Raw genomic sequence first — 27,447 nt, forward strand, 5'->3', positions numbered from 1 at the left:
AAAGGAATGTATGAATGGCTTTAATTGATGCAAGTCAAGCAGGTTGAAGCATGCATGTTTTATTGCCCTTATTACTCTCCATAGGAAAGGAAAGTCTTTAAGTTGGTGTGTTATGATTCAGATGATTTGCAGAGAGTCCAAACTCATTCATCTTGCGCTGATGGTGTTTCTCAAATTCCTCACCACCAGAACAAAGATCATTGTCTGACATAATTTGTTTACATTTACCTAATATGTGATTATATTAATTTCCTGTTTTGCCAAAATGAAAAAGCTGCTCTGTGTTGATGTAATGGAATAAAGCTGTAATACCATGTTCTACTGTACTAATCTCTCTCATGACAAAACAAGAAGGTTTTATTGCCCTCCTGTGGTGCAAATGATGCCTGTTTCTTCATGATTGGAGTCAGCTGCATGAAAACACTGCTGTTAACAATAATCATAATGCAGTTTGAAGTGAACACATTAAACGGGTAGATACCTTGGGGTTAGGAAGAACATCATGCACGGATGAATTCTTATGGTTCAAATATGTAGGGAGCATAAAAAAAACAATAATTAAACCACTGTCTGTACACACGTACCTGCTGTGCTGATTGATCACAGCGTCCACACTGCCCTCTGGTGCCAGAGACAGAACCAGGGTGCCTTTCTCATACACCACGTCTATGTAGAGGCAGCCAAAGCCTGGCAGGAACACCACCTGAGCAACAGAATACACATATGTGGTGAGATAGTTCAGTACACTTGGATTTTGATGCTATATTGGTATAAAAACAGATGCTTGCTACCTCTTTTGATACCACAGCTAAATGAAAGAAAGTCCTAGGCACATAAAAGAGGAATATACTTTACTTAAAAAAAAAACAAAATGGGACTTGCACAGTGCTGGTGCAGAAAAAGTCAACACATACGCACACAATTTAAATAACGTCAATAGTAATTCACATTATTATTACTATTCTCTAAGGTTTTCCCTATATTTTAACCCTACACATTATTTATGTTGTTATTATTGCTTTCAGTATTATTTATTTATTATCTTTTCCTTGGGTTAAAAATTGTAGATCTGCTTTTTAAATAGCTTCAGTACATTCAATACCATCAAATGTATACTTAATAGAGATTGAATCATTTTAAACTCATTAGTATCAGTATTGAGACTTTTGACAATCTTACTGTATCTCGATGTCACTCAAAATAAACTTGGAGGAGGCAACTTTACCCATTTACAGGCCCTGTAAAGTTTGGCTCTGTGTTCTTTACACTGCTCTTGGTATATGTTTCAGAGCATACATGTGTGACTTTAACCTTCACTGCTCCAGGTTCACAGTGTTCAGCCCCTCATGTGACGAAAGGAAGGAGATCCCTGCTCAATGCTTTGCTGAGCAGTCATAACAAGTCCAACCTTTGACCTCTCACCCCTACCGCAGAGGTCAGACTCAGACCTCACAGTAACCAGAGATACACAGCCTCAACCTCAACCCCAACCTGCAGCTGGCTAGACACAACATCAAACATTAGGCTACACACACTGCTAAGCCCACACCACTTCACTGGCCAAAGCAACAATACTGGCTGGCTCGTTACTTATTAACCAACGTAGGCAGGACCTCACACTTCACAAAAACATAGTCTAGTCCATATTAACATATTACTATTGTGACACACTCAAACTAAAACATAAACTGTTGATCTATAGCTATGTGAACAAACTTGCCAATGCATCACATTGTCATACAGGGTTTAGAACCGTTTTTACAAAAATAAAAACTAGTTTTGGGTCTTGAAGGGGATTACATCCTGTCATCATATGTTTGGCTGTTATTAGTCAGTGAATTGAAAACATCAATACAAGCGTGTGATGGGGCTTCTCTTCTTTGTGCCGCTAAAGCATAACAAACGTTGGCTCCACCTTTTTGACAATGACAGCATCCATGGGAGCAGTAACATGTTACTTAAAGGGGCCGCTCAACATTCAGATCATTAATATAGCAGTAAACATCAATTTACCATGTGAAGCATCCTGACCAGAGAATGAAGTCATGCTCCCACCCTGTGTGTTTTAATCTGAGCCTCTCTGTTCTTTGTTGACAACAAAATAAAACAAATTGTTGTGGTAGCCGGTCCGTGGCGTACATGTTAGTGCAAATGAGTCCCTGTGTGTCCCACTCAACGCCGCTGATTGAGTTATTTCTGATAATGGCTACCAGACCCACATCGTTGTTGCGGAAGTGTAACTGTCACCTGCCTGTTCCCTTAGGTTAAATTGTTAGCTCCACTCTTACAGTTTTTAGGACTATTTGTGATGCTGTTAACACCATTGGCTAGCCACTGGCTCAGCCACCGCCATGTTGAGAGCTGTGTGCAGGCAACAGATGATCCCTCAAGTCAATGTACAGCCACTTTAATGTACAACAGTAGTTAAGTAGTAATCAAGAAGTATAGATCTCATAAGGAGTGCTTAATTTGCAAACTCAAATAACATTAAATAAAATTAGATAACTGTTTATTTAGAGTTGAGAGGTGTGACATTCCCTGACACAAAAGACAAAATCCTGACCTCTTTGCACTCTACCCTATCTGCATGCATGCTTTTACCTGAGTGCCAGGGCAGTTGATATCTATGGGGTCGGTCCATTCAGAAGAGCTGTGGTCTGAGGTGGTTTTCAACATCAATGTGGGCAGCATCTCTTTCTGCCTGCACTCGGGGAAACTGGAAAAGTGGTGGTAGAGCTCATGGTGCAGGGAGCAATTAGCAGGCAGAGGACGGCAGAAAACATCAGTCCTTGGAGTTTCTATTCGAAGATAGGAGAAAAAAAATAGATGGAGTAGTTGTCATACAAGACAGGAAGGCAAAGGGGATGGGATGGAGAAGAGAGGAGACAGGTCCAGTCCAATCTGGCCTTTCCCTTCTTACCTTTGACAGTTTCCTTTAGCAGCAGTGGGATAGGGCATTTGTTGTGGATCAGCATTCGAGGACTAGGGTCCTGGTTCAAGATGATGTATGTCACCCCAAGGTGCTCCTGATATGTCAGTACTATGGCTCTGCAAAACACAAATAAAAACAAGCCCATAAATAAACTGTCCACAGACAGCTCACACCCCATCCCCTTCTAACCACACACAGATAAGAGCTCTCACACCCATCAACATGTCAAACGTCACATTACTGCTATGTCCATTTGCAAATCCCTGAGGCGCATCAATGGGTAGAGCCTTAACTGAAGCCAGCCGCTGACACACTGTCACTCAATGTGTGTGTCCATATTTGTGTTTCTATTTATGTGTGTTTGGCTGTACATATGTTACATTCACACACAGTAATGAGAGCCAAACTGGCCATTCACACCAGAACATAAAAATCTGATATGTTCATTGGCCTATGTAATGTGGCCTGTGTTTTTGTTAATTGGAAGATAAAATAGCTTTTTACTAGTGCTAAATTTAAGACAAAACACCACAAGAAAAAAACAAGACAAAGACAAGAAAGACACAAGATACACTGAGTTGTACAAGACAAGCAGAGACTGACATCAGAAAAGGCTGACAGTGGAAATGTTAAGGGCATTCCTCCTTTTTCTTCATCTGTAGTGTTTAACAAGCTGTGACTTGCCACAGTACCTCCCAGCTTCATATCCTGTGCCAGCCAGGGCTCGGTACCCTGCTCTAAACGGACTGTTACAGCCAGCAAAGCACCAATGCTCCACTTCACCCACCTGCTGCTCAGGCCACCCCCAGAGTTCGGTTCCCCAGGAACAGACAAACTCTGCCTGGGGAAGTCTGGTCTGATGGGAGCGGGGAGGCTCCAGGCAGCAGATCCAACTCCACCATCATCCTTGGGAAATGAGCTGAAGAGCATGTATCTGAGTGGCAGAGGGAACTCCACTGTTCCCTGGACACTGGTTTGGAGGAGGTCCCAGCATGGCACAGAGCAGGGTTTGGCCAGGGACAATTCTTCAGATGGAGCCAGGCTGAACGGCGATGTTTCTGGTATCTCGCAGGCCTGAGTGGAGGACAACAAACGGGATGAAAATGGAAGAAGAAGAAAGGAGAAGAGATGAAATGAAAAGAAAGGAGGATGAAAGGAAAAGCGAGAAAAAGAAAGAAAAAGAGGGGAGAAGATGAGTGGAGAGGAAAGGAATATCATTAAAGCAAAAAGGTGGAAGAAAAGAGACAAAAAAGAATAGAGGTGAGGGAAGAAAAGGAGAATAAAGGAGGGGAAGTGGACAAAACTTGCGTCAGAAAAGTTTATGAGATGGGACAAGAAGAAAAGAACGACAGAGAGACAGAAGATGCAAGTGATTACAACAAAAGATACATGGTAAAACCACATTGTTATTGTACTCTCTTCTCTCTCCCACTGAGCTTAGAGCTAAATTGGTAGCAGAGAAGCCCTGCTGTGCTGGTTTAGCAGCCAGTGAGCAACGAGTAGTTGAGGACTACAGGGATTAGGCACTAAGCATGATGAATAGACCAACTAGAAAGACATTCCTCGCCTTGTTTGTGGTCTGTGTTATTGTTAAGCCCATCGCCCGCTATTTCATTTTTTTAAAGCTCTTTAAAAAAAAAAAACTTTTTCAGTCAATTAGTGGCAACTGGCAAGCTCTGCCATCCTTCTTTAAGAGGATCTGAAGGCTCGTTAAATGACATCACTACATTGTTGCTCTCTTTGGGGACATGCAGCAGATGAAAGCGAAAAGGGAAACCTGCATCCAATTCTGGGTGTTTGTCTAATGTCCCAATGAAGTGCCATTGCCACATGGTGGTGAAAACAGTGGAGGGAGAGAGGGGGGGCAGCATGATCTGATGGAAAACGGCTTGCTACATTCAAACAATGTGTATGTGCTGGGGTGGATTTGTGAGAGTAATGTGCACAGGGAATAAAGTGAATGTGTGAAGCTTCAGAAACTTCTGCAGAACAGAATACCAGGCCATGCACACGCACAGATACGCACAGACGCATAGACGCACGCGCACACAGTGGCCTAAAACTGTGTTTTTGGAGAGTTGGAGGCGGTGGGAATTTATAGATAAGACAGGTGTTGTGATGTAAGAAACATTTTCCTAGTACAGCATGAAACTTGTAGCCGTATGTTAGCACAAGCAGCTTTTTTAACAGTTTCCATAAAGGTGGGGAAAGCGGAAAGGGTCTGTATTTGTGCATTTATAGTTTACCAATGAGCAAATATCAGGTAGAGTTGACATGATACGCCAAAAGCCGGTGAGCTAATGCATGCTGAGGCCAGTTTTGTTTCCATTGTCACTTTCTGTCTTGGCCAGTTTTCGGGTGTTACAGGCCCACCCATGGGTTAAAGAGGGCCAACTGCGGCCTGCAGCCTCGCTGAAGAGTAACAGAAATATTTTAAATGGACAACAAGTGGCAGTACTGACTGACAAGTACTGACTGACGAAGCCCACTTCTGCACCATTGACCCTGAAATACACTCCCTGGAGAATTCTACTCTTATATAAGTGTATTTTGGCAATAAACTGATCATTTTAATCCAAATCATGCTCACTGAATGAGTTAGTCCGTTTATGAGTTGTAACGATTCAAAAGTTCAGCTCCATAAAATTCCATTAAAGATTGCCTGATGCCACCAACTGTGATTCAAGTTGTGGCTCCATTTAAGTTACAAGGATCTGACAAGCCTGTTTAATGTTATCTGTGGGGTGTGTGTACAAGAGTGCCATGTTATTGGCTTGTTTTAGGGCAATACTGCTGGGCTATCAGCGAGATGGTAGATAAGCAAATCTTTTTTGTTCTTTGCCATTAATACCTGCTGGCTCGATGATAGCCCCAGCTCGCAGTGGTATGGGAGTGGAGAGCCAAGACATCTTGTGTACTCTTGTGAAACTTTCTTTTGAGTCAGTGCATGATCATTTTAAAACTATTCAGAGAAACCCTAATTTCAGTGAACAGTGAGAGGAGGGAGCTTGTTTATGTGAGCACAAAAGCACATTACCTGGTCATCAGTTCCCAGTGCATGACCAGTCAGCAGAGGCCTGTACTGAATCATGTACGGAGTGTTGTTGACAAGAATTGTTCTGTCCTCTATTTGTAGGATCTGGATGCCATGTCTCACCACAGACGACACGCAGAACTGACACAGCTACAAAGGAAACAACAGACACCAAGTTGTCAGCTATAAATGATTAAAAAAAACTAAATTTTACTGCTTGAGAAATCTGGATGTAAGCTTCCTGTGGTGAGAAACAAAGCTTATTCAGTTGTTGCTATAATTAAATACACATTTAAAATGTTGAAAGAAAAAACAATCAGTCAAATTCTATCTGCTTCAGTTAACTACATTATTCTGCATTGTGATTTCATTGTGCCCACCATATATTGAATGAACAATTCGGCGACTTTCCAAATTCAATGACATTTAAAGAGCAGTGGTTCCTGTATGTTATAAAGCTTTATAGTTTGACAGTTGTTTCCCCCACCTTCTGTCTGCCAGGAAAGGCTCCCAGGGTGATGTCAGCCTCTACATATCCCTCCTCATCCAGAGTGACCACCTCTGAGCCCGATCCCTCCTTCCATCGAGGAGAAGTCAGGTCATGGACCAGTTTGAGTGCTGTAGACTTGTGGACGGTATTAGTGTGGGCCCAGTAAATACCAATCTGGAAGGCTTCCTGGATGATGGGAGACGAGAGGGCGTACAAGGGGGAGAGAGGAAAAATGAGAGGGTGAGGAGGAAATCTCATGGAGAATTAGGAAGAAAATGAATCAGAGTTCAAGTCATTGTCAGTCATGTCAAACCAAATTTACTATTAAAATTGACTGTATTTGATTGCATTTTGGAAACAGCCATATGCTAGGGTCAACTGTGGCTTCATTACCAAAAACCCAGCGCACTGTTCCTGACAGTGTCCATGTTGCATAGCATTTCCATGACTGCTGGCTTTGTTAGGAGACCATAATTTAAGTGCCCCACAGATGCTTGAATGGCACACTGATTGTTTATCTGGCTCTGCAGCTAGCAGCATCATGAAACACGCCGATCAAACACCAACCTTCTCCCACAAACAAATCAACTCTCAAAGAGTCACTAAATCTTCTCTTCACTTGTCATGCTATGATAAATAGTGGGGTTCTATGGAAACAATGCTTTATTTGTTTCTATTTCACAGGCTATTACACATTTACGACTTTTTATTTTGTATTTTTGAGCTCAACCATATCAGCACTTGTTCTTTGATACGCTGCCTTCCCGCCTAGTGCTGGATTAGCTGAAGAAAAAAAAATCTGTGTACGTGTGTTATGTTCCAAAGGGGAAAACCATCTGCGGACCTCTTCTTTTGATCTCAGAAGCCAGTGACAAGACATGCCTACAGTATACAGTGACAGAGCTTGGCTGCAGATAAAGACTTTAGGAATATTGTTGTAACGTAGCTTTGGTAACAGTTTTTGTGCTGGTCAAAAGGACAAAGATTAATCTTCATCCAATAGGAAGATTACTGTAGATCATACAGTCAATACAACAGTGAAGTTAATAGAATCTGAATTATTTTTACTGGCAAAACTTCAGCCATTAAAAAAACTATGACATGGTGGGAAACATTTATTTAATGACTCATTGATGTAGCATAGTAAATGGTATGCAATTATTGTATATAAAATAATGTAAATGCTATAAGAAAATTAATAACAGACTTGTGTAAATTAAATTCAGATTAAAGAGTACTACTCGGTCTCTGTAACAGTTATATATACAATTGTCTTTTGTGGCTGTGGAGGGAGATCTTTAAAGTCTGAAAAAATAGACCTGATTACATCATCATCATCAAACCCTATGTTACAAGCTAAAGGCATAAAATTTGGAAGACATGGAGATTAACCTGGCAGCGGAAGTCTTTAATAAAGGTGCTATTAAGTTGCATTATGGGAAATGCAGGATGCAGCATATAAAGTCAAAATATCCTAGGATGTAGCTGGCATCATACCTGGAAGTTGGGGGGTACAATGACTTTGCCAGCTGGTATCTGCAATACGATAGTCTCTCCTTCAAAAAGCCAGAGGTCCCATTGGGAGTGGTTGGCCAGCAGGGCCCAGGGCAGCAGCTCTACCAGCAGAGTGTTCAGACTAGACTTCCAGCAGGATAACTTCACCTGCATGGGACTGTCCCACTGTGCGAGGGGCTCAAGCACTGACCTGTTGGGAGACAACACACCATCATAGAAATTAGTCCATTAGCATCAAGTATATGAGATTATATTCTACTACAGTGACCCATTGATAGATATACAGTATATGGGATTATAGACACTGGTTGAAACACACAGGCAATGGAAAAGTTAGTCGTTGCATACATTTTAAGCACAATTGGGCCTTCTGGGAAGTAAACATAAATCCTGACAGGTATTCAACACTATCATACAGGACATCTCAAAAAATTAGAATATCATGAAACAGTTCAATATTTTTTGTCAATCATTTCAGAAAGTGGAACAATATAATAAACAATATCTATATATATTATATAGATACATTATGTGTAGAGTGAAATATTTCAAGCCTGTTTTTCTTTTAATTTTGATGATTCTGGCTTAGAGATACTGAAAACCCAAAACTCAGTGTCTCAGAAAATTAGAATATTGTGAAAAAGTTCAATATGTGAGTCCTGGGTCAGTGGTTATTTGGGGCCATGTCCTCTGCTGCTGTTGGTCCACTGTGTTTTCTGAAGTCCACAGTCAACATAGCAGCCATCTACCAGGACATTTAGAGCTCTTCATGCTTCCACAAGCTCTTTGGAGATGCTGATTTCATTTTCCAGCAGGACTTGGTACCTGCCCACACTGGCAAAGGTACCAAAAGCTGGTACAATGACCATGGTGTTACTGGGCTGGACTGGCCAGCAAACTGGGCTGACCTGAACCCCATAGACTATTGTCAAGAGGAAGGTGAGAGACACCAGATGCAGATGACCTGAAGGCTGCTATGGTAAATGGACATTGCACTTATATAGCGCTTTTCTAGTCGATTTGTGACCACTCAAAGCGCTATAAAAGCAACATGGTGCTGTAGGCTGATCACCTCCATGCCACCAAGTATTAATGCAGTAATTCATGCAAAAGGAGGCACAACCAAGTATTGAGTGTATAGAAATGAACATACTTTTCAGAAGCATGACATTTGTTTTTAAAATATCCTTTTTCTTTATTGATCTTACATAATATCCTATTTTTCTGAGACACTGAGTTTTGTATTTTCATTATCTGTAAGCCATAATCATCAAAATTATAAGAAATACAGGCTTGAAATATTTCACTCTATGTGTAATGAATCTATATAATGTATGAGTTTCACTTTCTTTTTTGACAAAAAATATTGAACTTCACAATATTCTAATTTTTTGAGATGTACCTGTAGTGAACTAGACAAGACAAGCAGGTGGACATGCTGAACAAATTTCTACTCTTCTAAGCTTTTCTGAGGTCACTGCAGTGAGCACAGCTAGCTGTAATGCAGTATTGATAAACAATCACTGTTGTAAGCTTTCTAATAAAACACATTTATCCTCAATTACTAACATTAAGGATATCATTTCCCCTGTGGACCCATGTAATTTAGCAATCGACATGCTTTGCGCAGTTCCAAATATAGAGCAGCATGCAGCCTTAAACAGGAATAAACAAACAAGTCTTATACTGTTATACTATGCAGACCATTAACACAATGACAGTCAGTCAGGCTAAACAAACCCATAGAAACAAAAGGTCTGCAGACAAGTTATGTAATACAAACAGATACAGAGAACAGTTGACAAGGCATCTAGGAACACACATGGGCACGCAGAGAAGCAGACAAACAGGCAGACAGACAGAAACACACAACAATTTTTCCACCAATCCACTGACACAGCAGTCATTTCACGGTAATCATGGTCTTGGGAACCCTAAACAGTGCAGTGCCAGAAGAGAGCCAAACAAACAGTTCTCTCTGAGTTACTCTGAAGTTCAAAGCCATCAAAGGCGACCCAGTCTTCCCTCTCCCTCAAGGCCGCCTTGACTCCTCTCTAACTACCAACCTGAACCTGCCATCTCAAACTTGTTACATGCCCGAAGACTCCCTGTTGTGAAATGGGACTAAAAAACGCACAGACTATAATTTTTCTTTACCATTTACTGCTTACTGTTTGTGTGTGTGTGTTTAAATAGAATGTTGACCTTGAGGCTGGCAAAGTGCAGGGCTCATAAATCACATTACAGAGCTCACAAAAAGGTAATTGAAAGAAATGTGCTTAGCAGCTTCTGTCAAAACCTGCCAACTCTGAGGGTTTTAGAAGTGTGACTTTTGAGAAGCACACTGCTCTGAACACACACACGCACACGCACACACACACACACACACACACACACACACACACACACACACACACACACACAGCCTGCAGCTAGAGCTTTCCCTAACCCCAACCACTACAAGATGTTTGTTTAATGATTGTGGAGGTGCCTCTCTGCCATTAAAAATCTAACAGAGAAAGAAAAATAACTTTTACCACTTTCAACTTCCTCTGCCCCTTTAAGGTCCAATATTTACACACTCCCTGCCATTGAGTTGAGTTGGTTTGGTTTCTCCACTGTGCCAGGGAGACTGAACCCTCTTTTTGAACAGCAAACTGTGTCACAGTTATCAACATTAAGGAAAAATATACAAATTAAACTGTGGCTTTCACTTGCAGTCCAAGTTCTGAGTGTGTATTGAGATAGCAATCAGTGCTATTAATCCTCTAATGACACTTTACCCTCTTTTCTCTTACCATATTTCCTCTCATGCTCTTGAAAATAAAGTAGTAGCTCCTTGGGTTTTTAGTCACTGCCATGATCTAAAATGTGTGTTGGCCTTGAGCTTTTGTCTCATTACATTTAAAGGTGAGTGATGCACATGGTGGTGTTCGTATGTAAGTGTGTTATGAGTGTTATGAGTGTGCGTACACATGTGCTGGGCAATAATCAGTGTGTGTGTTAGAGTATGTATAGAGAACAGGGAAACTGGAGCAACCACAGGCAGACATATGGCCCACATGTCCAGCAGATCGACTGGGAACTCGGAGCTTGTGGGAGAGCATGTGGCTACATCTTTTTCCGCTGCTATCAGGATGTGATTGCTTTGTGACAAAAGATGATTCCCAGAGTGACACTTGTGGACAGATTCACATGTGTGTGCTGCCTGATTGTATATATACCCTCATACACGGGGCACATATACACACACACACACACACACACACACACACACACGTGCACACATCTATACAGTTTACACACTGTGTGCTCTGCAAAGCTGTGCCAAGTTTTAACTGGATGCAAGGCCCTGTGACTAGTGTGAGAAAGTGGGACTGTGACAGAGTGACAGTCTAAATCTCCAGTCTGTGGGGATGGCATTGGGACCCCTGCTAACTTTTGATGCATGGCTCTGCATTGTCTTTGCAGTTAACTGTTTTATTATGTGAACAAAGACTCAGCAATAAAGTGAAGCCTCTCTCATTAAAGGGCTCGCTTGCACAACTTTGTGCTTTGAGGAGGGATCTGTATGAAGACTACTTTTAGAAAAAAACACTGGTGGGTCTCAATGAGACTTCTGTTATGAAATCTAACAGTAAGATTTAATGCTTGCCGCAGAAGTGCTATAATAAAGATGGAAAAGAACAACACATGTTGACTTATTACAAAGGATCATAAGGTGTCATGGTGACTTGTGGGGTATGAGGGCTCATGCAGTCATGTTTGCTTTGAGTGTGAATCTGGCTCACAACAATAGACTGTCACCATGGATGTCTAAAGAGAACCTGATACAGTGTTGGAGAAGGGAACTGCTATTTCCTATAAAAGTTGCTCAGTGGTGCATAAAGCCAAAAAAGTTTGACTTCCATGCATAAAAACACCTGGATCTTCTGCATCTATGGGCCCATTTGAGCAAGCGTACTAGAGACAAGTGCCAGCCAAGTCGGTTACTGCCCGCTTGGGGATCTGCACACTTTTTCTATTCTTCTAGTTCTTCTAGACTACAAATGTTATTTGGCCAAATGAATTAATATTAATATTTCTGATGAAAGCACATCAGCTGTAGACATCACTGAGCCATATGCCTATTTACCTTATTTTTCAGTTTTCAGTTTATGAAACATAGTGGAAGTTGCCCCACAGTGTGCTGTGGTAGTAACCTGTGAATCACAATGTAGTCGCCCTATGGCTCAGTTGGTAGAGCAGTTGCCCATTGATTGGAATGTTGTTGGTTCGATCCCAGACCATGGCAGCCTACATATCCAAGTATCCTTGGTCAAGATACTGAACCCCAAATGGCCCACTGATGCTGTGTTCATCGGTGTATAAAAATAATTCCCAATGGTGGCAGGTAGCCTCTGCCACCAGTATGAATGTGTGTGTGAATGGGTGAATGAGCGTAGTCTGTAGTGTAATGCGCTTTGGATAAAAGTGCTATATAAGTGCAGTCCATTTACTATTTAAGGTGGAGGCGCCCCTGCTGGCCATTAGAAAGAATGCAGGTTTAAGGTACTTCTGCATTGGCTTCACTTTTCAGGCATGTAGGTTGCCACTTGCTAATAACTTGCATTTGGTGTCATTATTTCTCCATTCTGCTTTGCTTCACCTTGCTTATCCAACCCAAGTGATTGTACGTGTAGACGGGCTACAAAGGAAAAATGACGAAAAAATAAAAGCACAAAACTACAATTGCCACAAATGCAGGGCACTGAGAAGACAACAACTAATGTGGAGTACCTGTCAGCATCATTGGTGACGTAGGGCCATGGTGGGCCAGTAGAGGTCTTGGGACCATAGAAGTCAGCCAGGATGTGTTCCAGGTTGTCCTCACTTCCATTCTTGTTCACAATCTGTTTGATTAGGCTGGTGGAGATTGGTACAGCACAGTGGGAAGCATCTTCATCCTCCCTAAAAGTCAGAGCACAAATCATTATAGAGTTCTCTGACAAAAAGAGTGTGATCCATGTATTTATTTGTTTATGTGGGAAAAGGTAACCAATTACCATTTGCAAAGGATACCTCACATGACATGTATAATCTCAGTGATTCTCAAACGTGCCATCTTTCCTCCTGCCAAGCAGACACTGTACCAGCTGATTTCACTTAGCTTGATCATCTCCTACTCAGTACTGGATGGTGTGAGAAGTGATTGCTTGAAATGAAAACCTACATACTCGGGGTCATAAAGGCACATGGATGTGAACTACCGCTGTATATTTTGTCAGCAAATCTGGCTTAGAAGCATGTTTACTTATTCTACGCCAGAAACAATTCAAAAATATTTTTTTTAATCTCACTATAGAACAAGACATCTCTTGACAGCAGCTGACTATCCCCATTGTTCTGTTCAGAACCATTAAAGTGACCTCCAGCTAAACTCTGCTTTTACCCTCAAACCTCGAGGGTTGAATCTGCCTTTTGTTTTGGATTTTTCTTCCTGACATGCAGTCTTGCCTTACCAACACTAATTCACAAAGATCATAGAAAAGCTAAACTGCAGTAAATAATCCTATTGGATACCTCAGCCCCAGACACTGGTCAATTATGGCTTTGCAACAAGACGAAGAAGAAAAAGAATGAAATCCAAAGTGTAATAGCTTCTTCCCTTTCTCTGGGCAGCATCCAGTTCCACTTGGCTAAAGCAAAGCAGCCCCCTTACCCCAGAGTAGTGGTTTATTAATAGAGCTCATTGTGCTATAAAAGGAACACAGGGGCTATTGCTTATGGATTTGGGGCAAGACAGAGAAAAGGGACAAGGTGTTGACAGGAAGCTTTTCATCCAGAGCAGTTCCTGAGGGGGGAAACTGGAAGAGGCTTCTGATTGTAACCCTCAGCTTTCTAATGTGGTGGCCAATATGAGGAGAGCAGGACATAACAGTTCTGGTTAAGACTTGTCTGTGTCTCTTGTGTCGCAGACCGCAGCTCTGCTCTCTACCTCGTCCATTAGAGCCCACAACTATGTGTAATTACAGGAAGGAAAGACGAGCTGTTGACCAGCGAACATTCAAGATTGGATCCGTCCTAGAGGTTTGGGGTTCGGGGGGCTTGTGTGCATATGTGTGTGTGTGTGTGTGTGTGTGTGTGTGTGTGTGTGTGTGTGTTATATGTGTATCTGAGGTAGGTACGTCTACAATTGTGGCTTGTAGTGTGTGTGTTTTTGAGGATGGAGAGGGATGAGGGATGGATTGAGTTGGGGAGACAAGGGAGGGGTATATGTAAGTTGTGCGGTGAGAGGCAGTTTAGGCAGGGGACGGATTGTAAACACAAGGAGCATTGTGGTTGCAATCCAGAAAGACAAGACACTTAGTTGTTTCTGAGCTCGCTTTTTGCGCGCATGAAAAGGATTTATCTACAACAACGGGGGCCAAATATATTCCCAGTCACTGTATGGCCACTGTGGTTCCTTTATGGCAGCTGAAATCAAAACAAACTTTGTGACCAGATATCTAAACAGAAAATGGGTTACAGCAAAAAATTCTCTCAGGGGGAGTCAATTACACTCAACGTTTACTCTGTTTATTCAGATCACCACTAGTTGCTACCAAAGGGGTGATGTTTCTTTCATGGATTCGCATAAAACAACATAGATTACAGATGTGCAGATAACAAATACAGTAGGAGCAACAACAATACAGTATGTACATGTGGTAGTTATTTCCCCTGGGGCCACCCATACTGAAACATAAACACTCATGTTACTGAAAGACACTTTGGACTGAAGTATCTGCCATTTATATGTTGTGAAATGACGCATGAGGTATCACAGTGATGCTATTAGACCATATAACCTACAGATGAATTACTGAAATATGGCCTTTCTTTGAAGGCCAAATTTTGACGCAACTAAACATTTTGACAACTGATTCAGCTTAGCCTACAGTGATAAAGAGCTGTCTCTTACAAGAGGATATGGACAATATGAGAAAGTGTGAACACATGCTGACAAACTGGGACTGAGTAACAGACGCACAAGTGATGTATGTGACAGACTCTGCCCATGATGAAGTGGCGGCTGTCACACTTACACTGGCACACAGACAGCTAAGACAATGACAGACACAGACCACACATCGATATGAGGACACATGTGCGCATACACTACTCATCCACCCACGCAAACATCTGTGCACGCATACATACTAACCTCTCCACACACACACATGCATGGAGCCAATATAGGGCCAAAAACCTGCTCTCTGTTAGTGCCTGTATCGAAATGAGGTGTAATTATGGTCCAACCTGACATTTTGGAATTGAAACAGTGTCTCAGCTGCTGCCAAGCTGGCTTCCTGTTCCCCTAAAATGTGCCTGGATTCCCCTGGATCATGTCTTCATGTTGGCTCACAGTAATCGGAATGTGGTGTGAAGGAATCTTAAGTAAGTGTCTCTCCATCTTTGCTAAATGGAGGCATAAAAAACATTACAGAAGACCAGAGTCCTTTGCAGCAGTATGGGCTGGTTGCTGATGACATAATATTACACGGAGCTTAAAGAGCTAAAGTGTACAGTGAATTTTCCTCCTAATCGTCATCTATTTTTCATTCAGTGTGAATGGAAACAGAAGACCTGCAAAATATACTTCTGGACTGCAGGTGAGGCAGTTATTCTTTTTTATACACTTTCGATTTCTATCTTACTTTTATTGGTGTAAACTTATTGTAAATGTTGTTGGGCAAAACTATGTACTACATGGTCTGAATGTGGCAACACTGAAATAGATACTGCTTCATAGCCCAGCTCTTTTTTTTACCTGGCTTGGAAAATTAGGTGGTGGGTGAGGTCCGTCTCAGTGTTTAACAGAGGCTCCTGGTGACCCTGGCCCTGTATCAGCTGGCTCTCTCTCAGTCCTAGACTTCTCTTCTCAATGTGGACGATTACTGGATCTGGCAAGTGGCTTCTCATGACAAACAGTGGGCTGAAAACCACCTAAAAAAAGGGGATACAGAACCATACAGAATCATTGACAGTGTGACACTGCACATAGGAAATAACTACACAGAATTAAACTGGCAACGATAGATAGCTGAATATGATGTTAATCTTGGATGTTCAATAAATCAACTGCCATGAGTCTTATTTTAGTCTTAGTCAACGAAGTCAAGCTATCAAATTAAGATACACTGGGTTGGAAATATGGCGGCAAATAATGTGGCAGATCAACCAAGTAAAAGCAGGTGTGTGATAATTTTGTTAAAAAGCTTAAACACATTTGCTTTGTGTTAATGCATTTGTGATGTAATGCGTTGGTGTTCTGTAGTAACCCATACCATATTGCTTTCACTAGATGGCAAGAGCAGGAGAAACCCAACTTTTTAAAAATCATAATATGGAAATAAAACACCATGCATGTAAGTGTGTGTGTGCAGAGATACTCACCACTCTCTGCTGCATGTGCGAGCCAGGTTCAATTGTAATGAGAGTGCACCAAACATAGAGCAAGGAACCACTGGAGCAAGGCACCTGAAACAGACCAACGGTTGCTATTGATAGTCTTACCACTTTTAAATCCAAACTGTCCAATTCAAAACATTTTAGTCATATTGGACATATTGTTTTCAGTGTGTCTCATATCTTTTCATTAAAGAGTTTACAGGGAACTCAAGAACACCCAAGGGCAACTTGATTGTGTTTGTTTGTGGTTACAATGTAGAAATATGGGTATCTGATGAATTTCATGCCTTTTGCTGCATCTCTCGAGGACAAAATGTTTATTGCCTCCATCAGTCACGCCATTATCATGTTTGGTCCTATAAAACATTGTTTCTTGGCTTCTTTCAGTAGTTAAAAATGAAGTCTCCCTAAAGCCTTGCAACACAATATCATGACTGAGGCAACTGACAAGTGTTAGTGCCAGATAATGGGCCATTAAAGGCAGTTAAATCCTAGCAAGATTTAAGGGCTGAGAATGTGCCCACCGAAGGCTGAGTACACTCAATGTGTCACTGGTGTTTGTCCCATTTACTCCTCACTCCTCATTAAAGCCTTGGGGTGCCAAGGAACATTAGAAGTGGTCTAGTTTATGACAGACTGGGGACTTCATGTACTGCTGGGGACAGCAGACTGGAGCAGTGCAAACGTTTAGTTTAAATATAGAAAGCCTTACAAAACAGTTTTGTTGGGATGAGGGAGGGAAACTGTAGAAAAACAGATACTCTATAGGCATGATCCACCAAAAACACATATATAAGGTCAAGATGACCTCCTGTGCCATGTCAAAAGTAAAGGACAGGGGGGAAAAAATGATGTTGCACATAAGATTTAAAGGGGGGGGGGGGATGGATTACTTATACAGATTATCAGAAGACAGATGAGAAAAGAGACAGACATTGTCAGGGGAGATAGTTGAAGGGTGGAACAGGTGGAAGAACTGAATGCCAGAGGATGAAGTAAATAAAAAAGAGGAGTTAACAACTATGAGATAGATGAGTGAGCCAATGTGTGGGCGAGAGAGTAAAAGAATGGGAGGAAAGGAGAGAGTGAAATAGCAGGAGACAGATAGAGATAGAGAGATCTAAGGACCCAGCTACTAGTCCAGGCAGCTCTCTCATTCAGAGCCAACCCTCCATATGTGTAATGAATGGCTGATCTGAGGAGAGGAGATAACAGCGGAGGTTGGAGTGGTGTGAGAGATGTTCAGACCCACACACAGAAGCTGGAGCTGTAGAATGGCTAGCTGTTAACAGCATGGGGCTTTTAAAGGAAGAAAACAGAGAGTGAGGGACAGACAAAAGACATGAACAAGAAACATTCAGAACAAGAACTAAAACAGCAGGGAAGGAGTGAAGGAGTGATTGTCTGGCGCTAATCCAGCGGTGTGAAAGTGCCTTCAAAGCCTTTCTCTGTGCCCACATATCAGCTAGTGTTTCCTGTCTACGGTTAGTGTTGTTATGAGAGAGCATAAACTGTATTTTCTGCCTCTCAACATGGTTGGGTTATGGGTTGGAGGGCCTTTGTAAGCCTATCTGAGGGGAAGATCTCAATCTGTTTTCTAACTGTGAGTAGCAGAGTGGAAGCTCTGCCACTGTGGCCACCCAGGAGAAGAGGATCCGGTCACAGTTGGTGGTCCAGTCACCAGCTCCAAACATGTGTCTGTGTGTGGCTGGAGAGCCAACGGACAATATCAGTGTGAGCAATGTGCGCGTCTATCTGTGTTTGTGTATGATATCCATATCAAACAAGTCTTTCAAAAATGTAGCCTATAACAGTGAAGAGATGTCTTTGGGAAATAAAAAAATCAGATCCACTGACTAACCTGTGACTATATTGATCTTAACGGTCATGCAGTGACTCCACATTCAGTCCATTTGTGTTACCTGTACAACAGAGCTGCTGTTGCCCTTTTCCCTCCTCTCCAGCTGAACATCCTGTGACCAGTCTTCATCTCCTCTGGCCCTCACACACAGTTCTGTCATCTCAGCGTCCTCCAGCACATAAGACGGCAACTTGGCCCCTGCCTCTAGGCAGTCACAGTGTTCCCTGACCACCGTCTGACTGTCAGGCCCTACGTAGTGCTGCACCACCCGCAGCTCGATGTCCTGAGTCAGGTAGCTGCACATTACCTGTCGCCCACAGATTATTACCTGTAGAGAAGAAGGTTATAGGGGATAATTAGAATAAAATAATTAATCTAATGTACTCTAGGAGACAATAGAGACAGAACCTTAAATAGAGAGATGTTGACTGTGAACTTATGTCCTCAAAAGAAGATGCTTTAACAGTCTCTGTTCATTGAGCATGACCTAACAGTAAAGTCACTGTATCCTGACTCCTCCTTGTCCTAATGGCATTTGAAATGATCCATCAGGCCTGAAGAAGAACAACCAATCAGAGGGGAGGAGTGTTGGACAAAGCTGTCAATCATGTCGGGAAATGCAGTCAAACTGGGCAACGCAGATCAAAAAGAAATCATGACTGTGTTCCAGCACGGCCTATTTCTCTCCTCAAATGTTTTAAGAAACATAATTTAGTGACTGTTTAGCTGAAAAATGAGGAAGTGTGAACCAGATGTCATTTTTTTTAAACAGTTAAGCAAGCATTTGAAGATTTATTTTGTCAAGTTTCCAACATAGTTTCAAGTCTTGGTATGTTCATGAAAAAAAATGTTATCCAGGTTAAGTGTGTGTGCCGATTGCTACATGAGTACAGTGTTTCAGATGCTGTTTGAAAAGTGCATTGGGTTGATGCATATAGATGCCTTTGGGGACACTATAGAATTTCTGTCATGGAACAAACCTCTTTGAGCTTTAACTTCACATTAAAATCAAAAGGACTGGGGATGCATTTCATATTTAAGTTATGTTGAGTAAAGTCTAAAGCTGCACTGCTGCAATATTAAAGTGTTGCTTTATGTGACCTAATTGCTTCCTCACTGCCTGATCATTTTCCAAGCTTACTGTCTATCACTCCATATTCAGTATGCAATCACATGTGCACACACGTGCATCCTTATCTATTCACTCTGACGTCATGTACCACCGGTACACTGTACATATATATGATGTGTACTTGTGTGGACATATGTTACGTCTGTATTTATGGACATGACTGCGCGCGCACACACACACACACACACGCACACGCACACACGCACACACACACACACACACACACACACACACACACACACACACACACACACAGCCACCAGGGAGCTCTCATTTAGGGCTGACACATCTAATTGTGCTCAGAGATGATTGCTTCCACCACCAAATGTGAGTGTGTGTGCGTTTGCCTGCATGTGCATGTGTATGGCTGTGTGTGTTCTGCAGGTTGTGGCACTGATAATGACCTTAAAGAGAAAAATCTTGGCCCCTAATAGGGGAAATCGCTCCATCAATCATTACTTTATATCCCTCACTCACATCAGCACTGTATACACACACAACACCATATTGCATTTTTTCCCCTGCCTGCCCATCTCTCTCTTCATCTCTGCTCCCCATATTTGGGAAAAGAAGAAATATTATGAGGAGAGAAAGTCTGTTTTAGAGAGAATTAGAAAGATGTAAAAAATTGTTGCTCGTCTCTTTTTGAATATCATTGCAAACTGTGAACATTTTAGGTAACGCAAGCAATTTGAAGCTTTGATTGCAATTTTCAACTGACAGAAGAAATGATCAACCAGGGGTCAAATATAATTAACAGATTAATTGGTGAGGACAGTAATTGTCAGTAGCAGCCCTGATACCCCTGCCTCCACATGTGTTCTCCCACAGGCATCAAAGTGTGCCCAGTGTGTGTATAATCACAGCATGCATGTGCAGTGTTTATGGTATTTATATGAGGGAGATTTATACGAGGGGGATTTTTTTTTAATAGCATTCAACATGAGGTGGCAATATAAATGATAAAGCAGCCATCACAATAAAAGACCATAGGGTAGCTAGACGGAGAGAGACAGTAGAGCAGTGCGTGTCACTTTGAGGACGAAACCCCCGCCCCCTAAAAAACACAAGATAAGGTATGCTCAGGCAGGCGGGAGTCAAATTCCTCTGTAGTGGCAGCCGCTGTCCTACTCAGAGGCTTTGTGTTGTGAATTGGATGTGACCAACACTCATACCCTATCATTGGATTCAATGGGAACAAGATGTAAACAAAGTCTGGGACAGGCGGAGGAAGGAATGTTAGAGGCCGAGCCTGTTTTGTCTGGAGGACGAGAGGGAGACATGTGCGACACTTGACACTGTTTACATAACAAAGTGTCACCGCTATAATCTGACGGCATCTCTGCATTTTCAGGAACACAACGACTCTGCCTTGTATTTGTGGAAAAATGCAAACATGATTCACCACTGTTGTTGGTGTAAAAAGGGGAACACGGCTGGTTTATGATTGGCTTTATAATTTCCTGTGATCTTCTTTGTGGATTGATGGGGCATATTGTGTTTTTGGATGGCTTCAAGTTCATACGTTTTTTGTTGTAGTGCTATAAAACAGATTATAAAAACTGACAAAACAGAATACAGTCTGCTGTTAGCCAAGCAACTACTAAATCATAACACATAAATGGGAAAAAAATGGAAATTAAAAAGCTCTCATCTCAAAATGAGCATTGGGAAAAACGCCCGGCATAATGCAGCAAACACGTTCCTGCTCTCTGTGTTGTTCAATACCATTTAAGACCTTTTACAGCTTAGCAGAAAGTTAATCTGCAGGATCTGTATAGAATAGAATACAATGCCTTTATTTGTCTCTATACACATGTACAATGAGATTAAAAGCTGACTCCAAAAGCAGTGCGACAATAAATAAAATATATATAAAATATAAAAATATACAATTTACTTTGGTTTTAATTGGAGGCTTGTTTATTGGTGTGATACACTTAAAGCACATATCTACACAAAAAGCGTTGCCAGTACTGTGAATCTTTTCCCTTGGATTATCTGAAAATGAAATCCTGCTTGTCTATTGCTCTCCTCTGAGTCTCCTTTTATTGCTTAAGCCAGCTACAAAGTTGTATCACTATTATGGCTAAACTTGATGCTTTTGTAGGAAAGTTGAAATGTCCAACTGAGCAACTCCATCTAGTAATGAAGACAGATGAGGTGGAAAGCTCCAAAAGAAGCCAATAATTAGGGATGGCATGAAACATATTTATGGCAAAACAAACATGTCCTTAGAACAGCAAATGCAACACTTACCCCATTCATTTCTGATACCTTAAGTATTATTATTATCTAATTGAATAAGTCATTATAATGTTTGTAAAATGATGTTTGCAGGATGAAGAATTTCCATAAAGTATACAAACTTTTAAGAGGTTTGGTGCTTTTCATTAATATGAACATCATAAAAACAAAACAAGCAAACACAGACAGTAAATCACTGAAAACTGATTGTACCTGTTTCTGTACACCATTGAGCTGCACCACCTTGATGATGAGTGAAGCTGTACGTCCTTTGTACTGAATGGTCCTCAGCAGAGTCCCTACATTGTCCACGCTGAAGGCCTCTGACCAGCGCCAGTTCCCCCATCCCTCGATGCAGATGTGCAGCAGCTGCAGGATGGGACAGAGCAGGACACACACATGCAAACAGAGACAGAAGACACCAGACATCAGAGGTTAGTCTCCTTGCCCTTTATTTATCCCCAAGCAAAAGGCAAGTAAACAATAAGATTCTTTGTTTATAAGATTTTGGTAGGGCAGAGAAGGGAGACAACAAAGTTCCTGTTTACTGGTGCAGAACAGACCTGCTCCTGTTGGAAGGAGAAATGGAAGGTCGCACACAATAAACTGGCTGGTGGAAAACAGCTGATGTTGAAGCTCATTATGGCTGTGTGTATGTGTGTGTGTGTACTTGTGCGGTTGGATGTGGAAGGTTCTGTTCTCCACACGTCTAAATAAGAGGCAGATAGTTTGGCTCTGAACCTTTTCAGCTTCATATCCATCACTTCAATGTGGAGCACATCCATGTGTGTGGCTGTGTGTAAACACACAGACTTAGAAGGACAGCAATAAACAGACGCTGTTCTATCATTTGACATCCAAACAACTGCACAATGGTGACAATTTTCCGACCATTTTCCACATAATCCCTCGTGTTGTGGGCCACAACTTGGCAGCAGGGCTAAAGATATGTAACGCAGCATGGTTTCTAGGATAACTACATCTGTATCTGCAACAGTGTTTTAGAGGCTTTCTTCATTACACAATATTAGGGAGTGCAATGGGACAATATCGATTCAATGAAGTATCACAATTTTTTCTTTTAACGACTGTTGCAACAAATACAGCCAGCACAAACCCGCTGCGGGCTCTGATACCAGAATGCCAGATGCTACCATTACACGCCACTGACCACCAGCATGCTGCCTGGACTACCTGGTGAACACAGAGCCTGTGTGCACCTGGCATTAATATTTGTACCAGGTTAATTCCAATCACAAGAGGACAGCCCTAAGAAGGCTTAACTGTTCAAAAGCAACTGTTCATCAGTGCTAAGGAGAGAGTGACTGAACAAGAGGCCCCCAGACAAGTAAACCTCAGACTGGTTTTGAGAGAGCTTTGCATTAAATAAAAGGAAGACAGACGCTGAGCTGGTCTGCTTGCTGTTAGACAAGTGAGTAATATTAGCTGGCTTGCTATGTCTTATGTTGCTACCTTTGCTTGATGTTTGGCTTTGTTAGCAAAGTTGTTGCCTAGTTTTTTTATCATAAGTGACCCATTCATAACAAATGCATGTGTCGAGCTGTTTATATTACGACAGCTGTGTAGAAGTAAATTGAACTCTGAAACTGTAGGACGATAAAATACAAAAGAAAGCGCTCACAAATATTGAGCATCATTGACAACCAATGTATTTTTTAGTAAAATGTCCAGTGTAATCAGTAACACCAGTGTTGTTATGAGTTTATGAATGGGTATGAACATTTGCATGGGGAAAAACGGAGGGGGATTAGTATAAAGTGGGCATGTCTGTAAAAGGGAGACTTGTGTGTATCCATACAACCCATGGCCATTCAGATATCTCGAAAGCCCGATACAACTGGACAGACCCACCAGCGGGCCCTCGGAGAACATATAACTCAGGTTATATAAGGTGTCATGAAGTGCATATTACTACAGCCTTTGCCTCACAACATGCAGTACAAAAGGCAAGTGGGCTGATAAAATGTCCATCCATACAGCACATCTGTGCTTTAGTGAGGTTATACACAGACTATCTATCCAGCACAGAGTGCTACATGACAAGGAAAGTCATTTGTCAAACAATATGAAGGTTGTCCTGAAATTATGGTCACAATACAGGAGCAGAATCATAAATATGTAGGGAGATCTAAAGCCTTATCCCCTCCTGAGGCAGCCTGACTGACCTTCCACCTAACTGAACTCTCTGAGTCAACCCAGCTGCCAATACAACTTCAAACTTGCAACAGTTAGACAGAGAGGAGAGAGAATGTGAGAAAGACAAAGAATGCATGTGAGTGAAAGAGTCTAGAAAGACAGGGGAGACAAGCGGGTGGGTGGGGTGGGTGGGTTCAATACACTCCCAGAGGACTTGTGACTAGAGTGAAACACTGAAAATCGTTTTTGAAGATTTACACTCTGGCTCGTTGCCTCAATGTGCCGAACATTTAGCCAATCTGACAAAGGAAAAACAAATTACTACTGAGGTCAAAGAGCATGGGGGACCCTGGTCGAGACCTTCTATGTTTCTCTCCGCTGTAGTCTTTCCTCACTGTTTGAAGGCAGATTTCTTTACAAAAACATTCTTACTCAAAGCCTGAATTCTCTTTCTTCGAGATCATCCCTTCTCCCTGTCGGCTGAGTGGAAATGACATAATATCTCTGATCTCCTGCTCGGTGGACCTGCTCACAGGGAAAGTGGCAGAGTGGTGTAAACAGCCAGGTGGCAGGGGTTAAGGTTAAGCCTAAGGGTGGAGAACCACGAGCTGATTCCTTAAACTAGCACTAACATTATAATCAAGACCAGTTAGGATCATGGTGGTTCAAGGAAAACCTTAAAAATAAACTGTAATGTGGGATAGTCTGCCATTCTGCTACTACTCTCTCTTTAAGTGACCTGGTAATGGATGAGATGGAAACCTTTTCATTTGTATTAAAACTTCAAAAAGTTCCTAAGCTTCTTAGTATCAGCCCGTCTTTGGAGTAGTACTGCGTTGGTGTTAATTATGGTGGAAATGTGGTGGTGAACCTTCTCTGCTGTGCCTCGGCACCATCTGTGAGGATCGTTTTGTTATTTCAACACTTCTCTCTCCTTTAACCCCTCTGCCCCCCCCCTCGCTGTGGCTCAACTTGACCTTTAAGGGAGAATCATAATAATGTCTCTACTCAAACTTCAAACAGTGACTGCCGCTTTTGTTTTAATTCATCACTGCTCTGACTCAAGCAGTGGAAGAAGAAAAAACAGCAGTGACACAGATGAACTGGACACGTAGGACAACAAGAATGAAAAATAAGAAGCTGTTTTGCCTCTTTGTGACTTATCCAACTGTTGTGACACTGAGAAAACCCAGTCAGCCACATGTGGTGCTTTTACGCAGATGGATAAACCTGGCCTTACACTAACAATGTTCAACTGAGTGGAGAAGTTAACAAATAGAAAAAGATTTGTAGGGAGATGAGGTTTAATGTGATATGAATCTAGTTATATGGAAACACTGGTTCCCAGCCTGTGGTCTAAGAGGACCAAAGATCTCAAGGGTAGTCTGCTCTGAGGTTGTCAAAATTTAATTAAATTACATTTGCTAAAATTAATGATAGTCTGGCGACCTGTCCAGGGTGTACCCCGCCTCTCGCCCAATGACAGCTGGGATTGGCTCCAGCCCCCCGCAACCCGATTGCGGATAAGCGGTTAATGGTAATGAATGCTAAAATCAAACTAAAATCACAATTACACACATACCAGAAAATCTATAAATTGGCCTGTTTGTATATACAAGATAGCAGGGGTGAGGGCATACTGTGTGATGAAAATTAAAATGGGGTTTTGCACTCACATGAAAACCCAGATACTAGTTTTTAAGTTTTAATCTAATTTCGTTAAGTTGAAGATTATTTTGTCCTAAAACAACTAAAGGACCAATCTGTCATATTATGAAAGACATGTGAAATCATAGCTCAATCTCTCCTCATTTCCCTTAAATCCCCAGGGAGAGATTGTGATTCTGGCTGGCTGATGGTCCAGCACATTACTGGACTGCAGCATTGGTACTGGAGTGATCTGTTTGAGGAATATTTAAGTGATTTGAATTAATGGAACCATAAAACAAGTATTTCTGTTCTGTGACTGCATTGTACAGTAATATTGTCTGTTATCTGTCAGTGATAGTGAGCAGGATTTGACCAGGGTCATGTTATAATGTTGCTTTTCCAATAACAACTCTGGCCACAAGTTAAACACAAACCATTAGAAAGCAAGACAAAGCTTGTATTTTTAAATACAAAAAACAGCATTTATCCCAATTCTTTGAATGTTACTTGACCTGTGGTATTGATATATCAGTAGGAGGCTTTAGTCAAACATATTTTCCACTCATTAATATAATCAGCCTACAATTATTCATTCTTAGAAATGAACTGGATATAAGTTACTGATATGGCTTTTGGTTTGACAGTACATCCCAGGCTTGTATCATCATAAGGGTTTAAAGTGACATGTTTGTCCAAATACACTAATATAACTAAGCTACAGATGATTCATCTCAGTTCCATGGAGATGAATCATCGGAGTAATTTGACAATGGGATTGTCCAGTCCTGCTTGAACTGAATCAACTCTGTTCTTCTTCGGTCTAATGTCCACAGTCAGACTGCAGGGCCACATCAGCAGGATAACTTGCCTTGTAGTGGTCAAAAATGCCTCAGATGAAAGCTGAAGTTTAGTATGGTTCGAATCAGTGCTGGAATGTAACTAAGTACAGTAGAAATGAGAGTATTTCCATTTTATGTAACTTTATAATTCTACTTCACTACATTTTAGAGGCAAATATTGTACTTTTTACTTGTTTCATTACTTTTCAGGTCAAGAATAATAAAAAACATGATCAATTTAAAGTGATTACATTTTTTTTCAAAATTAAACCTCATGACAGTATATTAAGTAGGCAAAACGCCCTATCTTTACAAAATTAAAATGCTGCCAACATAAATGCATCAATACAAATAATATTGTAGTGTACCTGCAGGTATTGTTGAGAACATAATGAGGCTTTGACATATGTTTTTAGATCAAGCAGTCTGCTGAAATCATGACTAACCTACATGTAACAAGGAACACCTGTGTACTAAACCAAATATCACAGGGTCAGAATGATGATGTTAAAATCCACACAGATCATGTTGGGAACATGTATGGTCTTATCTCAAGATCAGTACCACATGAACTTTTTGAAACCCCATCTCCCAGATTTCACAGTTGCTATGGAAACTAAACACAGAACCCAAACATGGGACTGACACATTCAGAAATGGTGTGAACTTCCAAGAATCGCCATCCGCTAAAATTGTAAATTATATTCAGTGAGTCAATCAACCAACCAAATTCCACCATGGGTGCGATGTCATGTCTAGTGTCTAATCCTGTCCCGAGAGAAAATCATTAGTAAACTGTTTCCTGTAAAAGAAGGTAAGATATCATCAGTCAGTCATAACCAAAGCAATGACTATTAACTTCCTGGTAAACACAGAGCCATTACTTCATTTGGATGGCAAACACTCAAGTGTCTGCTTTGTTAGTGGGTGTCAAGCATAGATGAACAGAGAAACATATTCAGTGGAGTAGACACAAAGTCACTCAAACCCACACAGACACCAAACGCCCTGCAACCCCTGTCCTCCTGCAGACACCACGAGTCACTCCTGCCACTGTAACCACTATCCGTCTGTTGTCCTCTAGCAGGAATGTACTTGGGCGCACATAAAACAAATTAAGTGTCTGTCCACAGTGGAGATGTAATCAGCGTTCCGGT

The 27,447-nt window shown here is 41.5% G+C and overlaps 1 protein-coding gene across 1 annotated transcript in view; it reads right to left on the bottom strand.

Moving 5' to 3' along the window:
• The window catches only part of LOC131976529 (intermembrane lipid transfer protein VPS13B-like), a 353,761-nt gene that overhangs the window by 11,716 nt on the left and 314,598 nt on the right, over positions 1-27,447 (bottom strand). The window contains exons 47-58 of the mRNA XM_059339603.1: positions 21,858-22,013; positions 18,327-18,593; positions 16,390-16,473; positions 15,764-15,939; positions 12,751-12,921; positions 7,954-8,161; positions 6,454-6,642; positions 5,970-6,116; positions 3,720-4,006; positions 2,921-3,048; positions 2,602-2,798; positions 585-703 (exon numbers count right to left, since the gene is read on the bottom strand). Of these exons, the coding sequence (XP_059195586.1) occupies positions 585-703; positions 2,602-2,798; positions 2,921-3,048; positions 3,720-4,006; positions 5,970-6,116; positions 6,454-6,642; positions 7,954-8,161; positions 12,751-12,921; positions 15,764-15,939; positions 16,390-16,473; positions 18,327-18,593; positions 21,858-22,013 (2,129 nt within the window). The remainder of the gene's footprint in view (positions 1-584; positions 704-2,601; positions 2,799-2,920; positions 3,049-3,719; positions 4,007-5,969; positions 6,117-6,453; positions 6,643-7,953; positions 8,162-12,750; positions 12,922-15,763; positions 15,940-16,389; positions 16,474-18,326; positions 18,594-21,857; positions 22,014-27,447) is intronic.

This window comes from Centropristis striata, chromosome 8, assembly GCF_030273125.1.
Source record: "Centropristis striata isolate RG_2023a ecotype Rhode Island chromosome 8, C.striata_1.0, whole genome shotgun sequence".
Lineage (NCBI taxonomy): Eukaryota > Metazoa > Chordata > Actinopteri > Perciformes > Serranidae > Centropristis > Centropristis striata.